At 42.6% G+C, this 9,432-nt stretch overlaps 1 protein-coding gene across 2 annotated transcripts; it reads right to left on the bottom strand.

The window, feature by feature from the left end:
- Positions 1–470: 470 nt before the first annotated feature.
- On the bottom strand, positions 471–9,273 carry samd10a (sterile alpha motif domain containing 10a). 2 transcript variants are annotated; one of them, XM_019865238.1, is made up of 5 exons: positions 9,079–9,273; positions 6,616–6,797; positions 1,576–1,744; positions 1,364–1,504; positions 471–582 (listed from the first exon to the last, which is right to left on the bottom strand). In XM_019865238.1, the coding sequence occupies exons 1-5, from the start codon at positions 9,089–9,091 to the stop codon at positions 560–562; spliced, it is 528 nt and encodes a 175-aa protein (XP_019720797.1). In that variant the 5' UTR covers positions 9,092–9,273; the 3' UTR covers positions 471–559. The 2 variants fall into 2 exon arrangements, with proteins under 2 accessions (XP_019720797.1, XP_019720796.1); XM_019865237.1 differs by having other exon boundaries at positions 1,358–1,504; positions 9,079–9,271.
- Between the last annotated feature and the right edge of the window lie 159 nt (positions 9,274–9,432).

Genomic DNA, 9,432 nt, shown 5'->3' with positions numbered 1-9,432 from the left:
GCTTCTCTGAATCTGTGGCGTCATCGTTGTTCATGCCCCCTCGTTCATATTACTGCAAGTTGATGCTGATTGTTTTTTCTTCCACTTTACAAGTTCTCATATTCTATCAAGACAAAGTCCTTTATTAGGTTGTGTCATCTTTTGAGGTTCAAATAAGTAACGGGCCTATTTTCACAAAGTAAGGAGTACCTCGTACAGAATACAATTTTCAAATGTAGGGAGTGAAGTGAAAAGTTGTCATCAGAAAATGAAATACTCAGATCAAGCACAGAATAGGAAAAGTGCAATAACTTTGTTACCGGAACTTCTTCTCCCCCCCGCCCTCACTGCCAATGATCATGATTTGATACACAGCCGCACATTTTTTTGTTGGTGTTTTAATTTTGTTCAGTGTTTTGATACACAAATAAAAATACAAAAATAACAAAGACACATGAGAATAAATCACAACAGAAGAGATAGTTGTCATCTGTCTGTGTACTGTGCACCTGCACTAAATACGTTGCACAGAATGTTCTTTGAAGCAGGACTTGAAATGTCCACATTCCTGGCTGTCCGCTTATGACCTCTTTTCAAAGAAACCTGAGAAAGATGGTGGGAGAGTTCAACATCACTTAATGTCACATAGTTGGCAGCACAAACAGTTGCCTACATCAGATATCGTAGACATTCACAAAGCAAAATGTTATTTCTGAGGCCCTCTATTTCTGTCATTCATATTGATGATTGGTCATTCATTGTTGAATTCGAATGAGCAACACAGTTTGAGCACTGGGTTTGACTGCCATAAAATTCCAAGTGATGAAATGCGTTGCTCATCATCATCTAATTCAGTGGTAACCAACCTCTGGAAGTGTAGAACTGCCAATGTGGAGTAAACATTTTTGATTGGCAAACTCGTTTGAATGTATTTAAATACGTTCTAACGTACTTTCAAATATGTACTTGGAGCCTAAATGCGAAATACATTTTTCCCATAATGCCATATGGTATTGACTTGTGCATACACAAGTGAAAAAAAATGTTTGGGGAGGCCGGGGGTCTTACATGATACCAATATGTTTGAAAGTTAAGTAAGTAAACATTGTTTACTTGTAATTTTTATGGTTTCATATTATGTCTGCAGTGCATGAATTCCACTCATCATTTTTCTCACAATGCCATGGGTCTAAGACAGCAATAAAGTGGGAGAACAGATCAAATCATTTAGATGTACAGTTTGAAACTTACAATGTAATGACAAACAAATAATGGTGGGAATAAACCAAACTACCTGAAAAAAGCTGACAACATCGGTTTAAAACAAACACAAAAAACAAATTAAAAAATGGCCCAAGCATTATTTGTCATAACGGACCTTCACCTCTGCTGAGCAGCTGCAGGTTGCGTCCTTCCTCCTGAACCTGCAGCTGAAGAACTTGCTGGAGAAGCTCCTGCCTTAGCGTCTCTTGCACCAGTCCCATTCTCTTCAGCTTGTCGCCGTTCAGACGCAGCAGCGCCCGGCCTCCGCGTGCCAATGTTTACACATCACTTTGGGTTGCACCAAATGGCATTCAAACGGTGCGGATTGCGTACCTGTGATGGCGTGATGCGAGAAGGCCTCCACGTAGGCTAGGTAGTTGTGAGGACAGTGCTTCTTCAGCCATTTGCAAACATCTTGCTGCGTCCACAGCACCACGGGTCGGACCAAGCTGGGCTGCGTCGGGCTGGTGTTGTAGATGCTGTAATTGTCACTGGAACGATACTGCCCATGGAAGCACCACACAAAACACAGTCAACAGCAAACTCTAGGCCACTGGGACAGATGTGGCTGGTCTCATTATTTGACTTTCGTCCCCATAAAGTGAAAATAAAAAGCCCTTATACATTTGACACACAACAGAGAAGAGAGTTGCTAACAAACCTTCCAAAGTGGAATGATGAAAATCACCAGAATAAAAAATGGCACGTCAAAATGATGACAAATCAAGCCATTCTCTTCACTGAATTTGCTGAAAGCATGTCTCACTCAGGTGTCAGATGACAATCAAATGCCACTACTACGACCTGGAAAAATGGATGCCACTTCACCAACACTCTTTCTTAAGCATACACATCACTATGTTTGAAAAGTATACCTCAAAGCCTAGCTATACTCCATCCCACCGGATCGTCACAAAACAACAACGAGGCGCTGTAAAGCAGCCAAACCTGTGCGACACCCCTGTCCACATGCTGGTTGTCACATCAGAGTTTTGTCCCCATTCACTCTTCTGCCTTCTCTCTGTGACGTGTGTACACTCATGGCAGACAATGAGGCACTCGGTTCAGATGCTAGCTGTCCAGTCTGTGTTTAAAAAAAAGAAAAAAGAAAAAAATTCTCCTTCCCACCTATTTGCTTTTTTTCCGTGGATCTTATCCTCAACTATTGGCTGAAAAAAACTCATCTGTTCCTGTTATTTTTAGCTCTTTTTCAAACACCCCCAACAGGCTGCAAAAGCCCAGGCTAATATAAAAACTTGTAATAGGTGCCAAGGAAGTATATTGCAGTGTTTTTTTGCTCAAACTAAAGGCTATGATGGATGGACAGATTGTTATTTTTACTCTTGATGTTTCACTTTACTAAAAGTACTGGAACATATAATTAAGATATTGATGGTTGATTTGAACCGTCATTATTAAGTCCACCTGTTTTCACAAAACATCAACAGTATATATTGCATGTTGTGCACTGTATCCAAAGTGAACTGAACTGTGAACTTAAAACCAAGGGACACACAGAACCATGGCTTTCATTCATTCATTCTCCGAACCGCTTGATTCTCACTAGGGTTGCGGGGGGTGCTGGAGCCTATCCCAGCTGTCTCCGGGCAGTAGGCGGGTGACACCCCGAACCGGTTGCCAGCCAATCGCAGGGCACACAGAAACGAACAACCATTCGCCCCCACACTCACACCTAGGGACAATTTGGAGTGTTCAATCAGCCTGTCATGCATGTTTTTGGAATGAGGGAGGAAACCGGAGGACCCGGAAAAAACCCACGCAGGCCCAGGGAGAACACGCAAACTCCACACAGGAAGGCCGGAGCTGGAATTGAACCTGGTACCTCTGCACTGTGAAGTCAACGTGCTAACCACTTGACTACCGGGCCACCCCCATGGCTTTCAGTATACCATTATACCCCTAGTGATTATATATTTATGCAGTTTAAACGTTATAAGTGTCCCCCTGAGGGCAACCAAAGCTGCAATAAAAACAAGTTTGGCAGCCCTGCACTATGTGAAGTGTGCATCCAATGGAATTGGAGGGAGCCAATAAATGTGTTATCAGCCAGTTTGCGGCTTCATGAGGCCAGTTTGTATCTGTCAACGGCAACAACGCCACCTCTGATAATGAGATGAGATGGTCCATTTTAACTGGGCACAAGGACTATGTGTGAGGTTTTTCTCCAGTCAGTAATGGCATACAATCATCCAAATATCTTGCCAGTACTGCTATGTGGAGCAAGTCAGAAGGAAGGAAGGCACAGCCTGTGCTACTTTGGGGACGCAGCCCATCAGCCCACGGGGAGAAAATGGCCTCCATTCTGTCTTTACAAAGAGGCTGTGTGTAACGACCCATAGCCAGTGGATGCATTTGGCAACATTTTTTTTTCTTTTGGCTCTTTTACAAAGGAATGCAGTGGAGGGTCGATAATATTTTCGAAAGCTTACACTACCTCTGTACATTTACAGAAATGTACAACAGCTTGTTACATAAGTTAGAGTTTTGTTCTCCTGGTTTGTAACCTGACAGGATATTATTTCAATCTCATTTCGCTCCAAGATGTGAAGCCACACCAGACAGAATTACTAAGTACCGGTATGTACTGTATCATTCCGCCTCGGTCCGTTGCCATCAGCAACAGCCATTCAGTCTAGAGAACATACAATTTCGCTCCAAGATGTGAAGCCACACCAGACAGAATTACTAAGTATGTACTGTATCATTCCGCCTCGGTCCGTTGTCATCAGCAACAGCCATTCAGTCTAGAGAACATACTTATAAGGGGCGAAAGGCCTACTTTACGAGTGATGAAGCCTCTCGAGAATGTTCTTAAGTCCCCCAAAATCAAGGATGGGCAACTTGACTTAACTTTTGGGTATTTTCCAATTTTTCTTGCAATTCTTATCCTCATTTCCCCTTGTCTTCCGTGGAAAACAGAATGAATATTTATCAGTTTATTTTGGTGAATTTAAAGAATCATTGATATAAGAAATCTTTTGACGAAAGTAAATTTTCATCACTGCTGGTAAGAGCAACTAGTTAGCTACGACCCTGGCATAGCTAACAGCAAAAAGTCCCATGCTATGAATACAGTAAAAGTTTGTCAAGTGGTCTGCAGTGTATGTGAAGGTCCTGGCTGTTGAAATAAAGATGAAACAATTTTGAGAGTGAACACTATAAAAAAGGAGCTGAGCTCATTCCCTTATGGTTGTCATCAGTGGATAATAATAACAATAATAATAATAATAATTATTATTATTGTTGTTGTTGTTGACAAAAAAATAACTCTTCCATCCATGTCGATCGATGTCCCACTGCCACAAAATCATGGGTGAACACGCTTTTTGGGCAGTGGGAAAGGAGTGTCGATCCGTGCCGATCCGTGTCCACCAGCACGCCATCGGAGGCGGGTTGTGATCGCCTCGGATCGCCTCCGCTTGCAGTGTGAAAGCCTAACACGGGACTTCTCGGTAATTACATGATGACATAGGGCGGTATGTGATGAGTCATAACATCGCGCGCCATCGGCCTCATCTATAGCAGTCCCCCACAACAAAGCTAGGAGATCGCCCTTGAAGCTGTTGTCTCAGTAGTAGCAAAGAGTTGATCCTCCGCTGCTTTTCATCCATTTTGAGGACGGTAAAAAGCATGATAAAAGAAAGAACACTTGCTTCCATGTTGCTTTGTTTACCACCAAGAAATCTGTCGTACAATCATCTACGCAATCACAGCGTGGTGACGTAACCAGACGCAAAGTGGTGGAAAGGGGGGAGGGAGGCGCAGAACCGCCTTCTGTTGGTCAATGGGAAAGGGACGATATGCCAACTGGTTGCGTGTCACCACGGATCACGACTACCCGCTAATTTCAGTGTGAAAGGTGTATAAAGGAGTTCAGTTAAGAGGGAAAAAAAATCAATTTGTGCTGCAGTCTAGAACTCATTTAAACTCAACATGGATTTAATATTATAAATATGAAACATGTCAGTCAAGGTGCATCATTTAAGATTTATTGAATTTTAAAAAAGAGTAATGAACAGAAAGTGATATCAAGACCACTTTGCGGCAGCTATATAGCATGTTTCCATATCCATGGTACAGTCACTCAATCTACTTTACAAAATTAAAAGTACAATGTTATTTTAAAGCAACCCCCCCCCCCCCACACACACACACACACAAAAGAATTATCCATCCATCCATCCATTTTCCGATCCGCTTTTTCCTCACAAGCGTCGCATGTGGTGCTGGAGCCAATCCCAGCTGTCTTCGGGCAGTAGGCGGGGGACACCCTGAACCGGTTGCCAGCCAATCGCAGGGCACACAGAGACGAACAACCATCCACACTCACACCTCTGGACAATTTAGCGTGTCCAATCAGCCTGCCATGCATGTTTTTGGAATGTGGGAGGAAACCGGAGTACACGGAGAAAACCCACGCAGGCATGGGAAGAACATGCAAACTCTACACAGGAAGGCCAGGGCCGGATTTGTTCACAAGAACTCTGCACTGTGTTGTAGGTAATCTTTATTTCTTGTCAATTTTTCTGTATCTTGTTGTTCATGTCGTTAATTTTCATTTATTCGACTATATTAGTACGTGCAGTTGACCATGGCCGCCATTCATGGTATTACACAGTCACGTCTCTGCTGCATGTGATGTGTTCATTTTTTTTAAGAGTAGATATAACATTTTGGTTGCATCAATCAGAGCCACAAGGAATGCAGAGTGATAATTATCCGAGACTGAATGCGGCTTCACCATTGCTCCCTCCAAACTGTGTTGCAGTGTTGTAATAAAAAGAACATCTGTAATCCACTTGAGTGTCAGTGACGTATTGAAGCGACAGCAAACCGCCGCACTCTGTAGTGGCCCGTCACATGTAGAGTGCTGAAGAAGTGCAGTTCACATGTTTACATACCAGTGTTTCATCATGAAAAGTCGAAGTGATAAAGACACGAATGTGTTTGCATTATTGTCTGAATCTGACTTCTGATTTATTAGCTTCTGTGGACACTACATCTGAAAGTCTTGAATGTTTAGTGCGTCAATAACTCTAACTGAAATAAACCCATAAAACAAAAACATTTATGTCATATAAATCAGATATTTCTTATTGTAATACAGGTTAATTTATGACTTAGTTGTATTTTTCTTTTCATCCGTGTAAAAAGGACCTTGAAAATATAATCGTATATTAAATCGCAATGGCAATATTGAAGGAAAAAAAACCCATTGGATTATTTTTCAAAATGGTTCAAATGTAATTTCTATTCGGTTTAACATGGAAAGTCGATTTGTGATGCGAGTGTACTAAGTAATGAGTACGGTCATGGAACAACACAAAGCGGGACATGAAGATGCCAGTTTACCTGGGAGGCGTCTGCGCCAGGCCGCTGCAGCAACTTAATCGCCCGGCCTCCCGCCGCCTTTTGGCCTCGGCCGTCGTGCCAGGTCAGGTTGCCACCCGTACACGCTCTTAGCCGCTCTTTAAAGTCGTCGGGCAGGTCTCTGTACTCCACGGCTGGCCGGCAGAAACTAAAACTGGACGCCGCTGCAGAGAGAAAATACCATGAAGGACAATAAGTGCGGGACGGCACGCTTTCGGCAAACAGCCCGTCGTTTCGTCGTGATATCATTGAGAGTGACTTGCTTTGACAAAAACAACAGAGCGGCCACGAGGCAGCATTTGTATTCATCAGAGTTGTCAAGAAAGTGGGCTCAGTACTTTTGTAACTTTGCAGAGCGGTGAATAAATGTTGACGTTTCTCAACGGAGGCCATGGTGGCAGACGTCCAAGCCTGCTCAACAGCAGGCGGTTGAGCAACATTGGCTAATTACAGAACGTGTGGAAATACAGTAAACATGCTTTCTTGGCACAGAAAGCAATCCTACATTACTGATTGATGGGGGAGATTTGAAGGAAGCTTACTTACAGCGTTTGGAGCACAGCTTGCAGACATGTTTGTGGATAATATCTTGAACTGACTAAAAAGAATTTGTAAAGAGGACGTGCCTGTCTATCTGGAGGGACTGGTGCCATGTTATAATACAGGGATGTGCAGACTTTTATCTTCGAGGACTGCATCCGGAAAGAAAAAATTGATGCAGCTTATACTTTAATTGAGGAAACACTCCTAATTCAGTCCATCAGCATAAGTGAAGATACAGTACCCTAAGCAATTATATTATGTTGTTGTATCTGCCGTGGTATGCAGTCATCCCTTTAGATTCGAGTGACAGTTTAGGATTTTTTTCCCCTCTTTTTCGGATTTTGAAGTGCAGAAAGCAGAGCAAACAGCCGCCATTAACCACTGTTTTTTTTCTGAAACTTCATGATCTCTATTCATCAAGGCGTTAGAAATAGATATGTTGTCACCATTTTAGTTGTAAAAATTGTTTACGTCTTCGTAAATTGAGATTGATGTGCTGTAAAACCAAAATATTATTATTATTTGTAGTAGTTGGAGGATGTGAGTGTCCTAACAGGCCATGGCAGTTGGCATTTTTAGAATATGCATTCAAAAATACATTGGATAAACTCAAAATTTCAAGGCAACAAGCTTAGATAACATTTGTGCAATTCAACTAAATATTTCAAATTTTGCTGATGTGCAAATTGGCTTTCCCACATTTCACAATAAAGAAATTAGAGTTGCCGAACCTGTGGGGCCCCCAAATTAAATATGGAAGTAAAAGAAACTCAGCAAATTGTTTTGGAGCAAACAACTTGCTCGCTTTGTTGTGCTAACTGCAATTGCTGCCATAAATGTCCATAGTTTGTATTTTAAAGTTGTTCCAACTGTTTTAGTCTAAATACATATGCGTTTGTTTTTTTACAGTGTGCTGTGGACCACTAAAAACAGCCAGTGGGCCACAAAGCCCCCCCCATGGCATAGTTTGGACACCAATGCCATAACATCTGAACTGTTTGTGATTCTGTACTTCAACGTTTCCTTCATGCGGGCATGAAAAAGATGTTCATGGTTCATCTTTGACTTTGTGTCCATTGAAAGATGCACCCAACTTTCAGCAACAGTGGCACGATTGTGTGAATTAAAGCCCTTCTGAATTTCTTTCTCAATGTTTGCAGCATCTTGCCGCTTCAATTTGGGGACGCTGATGCGTCAAATGTCCTTTGGGATGTTACGCCTCCCTCAAGCGACTGTGGTAAACATTCTGCTTCTCCACGCTAATACTGTATAGATCATTTGGAACAGATGTCCAAATGCTCTTGCTTTATTTCAGCTTTAATGGGACTAGAAGCACAAAAACTAACACGCAATGTGTAAAATAAAATGGAGACTAGATGTAAAATAGTGTACATAGCACAAAAGACAGAAAACATGACAATCTACAAAAGTTGAACAGAAGGCAGCTAAACTGGGCTGGTCCTCGGTTGCACAATATACCTCTATCTTCATAATCAGTGAACTCACTGATAAACCCATTAAATGCCAAACTCACTGATAAACCCATTAAATGCCGTACACATATTGTAACGTTTCTGACTAAGAAAAACAACAACAACATACTTGCCGCACCCATTTCCAAGTGGAATGCCATAACTAGAGGGTTTTAAATTAAGAGGGTGAAACCTCAAAGTGTTCTGCTGTGTTGAAGAATTTGAAACCAAACAAATACCCTCGACTTGCAGTAACTTCTCCAAAATTTTTACCATTGTTTCTAACGACAAGGTCAAGGTCGTTCTTCATGTCAATTCCACAATATGTGTGAAAAATGCAGAGGAGTGAACTTTCTCACAACGAGAAGTTCCTTCAAACAAACCATGCTTAAAACTTTCAGTGTGTGGATTAAGAAAGCAAGGTTCGTACCGTCAACAGCCATGGTGTTTCCACGCTGCGTGGATTTAACGGAGATCGCGCATGGTCTCGGGAGGCAGCAGCAGAGACGCCGTCCCGCATCCTCTCAGCTCCTGCACAAGTGAACCAACGAAATCCTCCCAAAGCAGCCCGTGGTGACGCACACTGGCTGGCCTCTGTGACTGGCGCGCTCGCGCGCTTGTGTGTATGCGTGTACTAGTGTGTGTGTGTGTGTGTGTGTGTGTGTGTGTGTAAGTGGCGGCAGGCGGGCGGGAGGCTGTGAGACAAGGGACTAAGACCTCATAAACACAGCACCTCCACCAAGAACATATCAAGGTGTGTGTGTGTGTGTGTCGGCTACAGGCG

The sequence above is a fragment of the Hippocampus comes genome, unplaced genomic scaffold, assembly GCF_001891065.2.
Source record: "Hippocampus comes isolate QL1 unplaced genomic scaffold, H_comes_QL1_v1.1 scaffold124, whole genome shotgun sequence".
Classification (NCBI taxonomy): Eukaryota; Metazoa; Chordata; class Actinopteri; order Syngnathiformes; family Syngnathidae; genus Hippocampus; species Hippocampus comes.
Note: the sequence above shows the minus strand (reverse complement) of the source record. Positions and strands in the feature narration are given on the sequence as shown.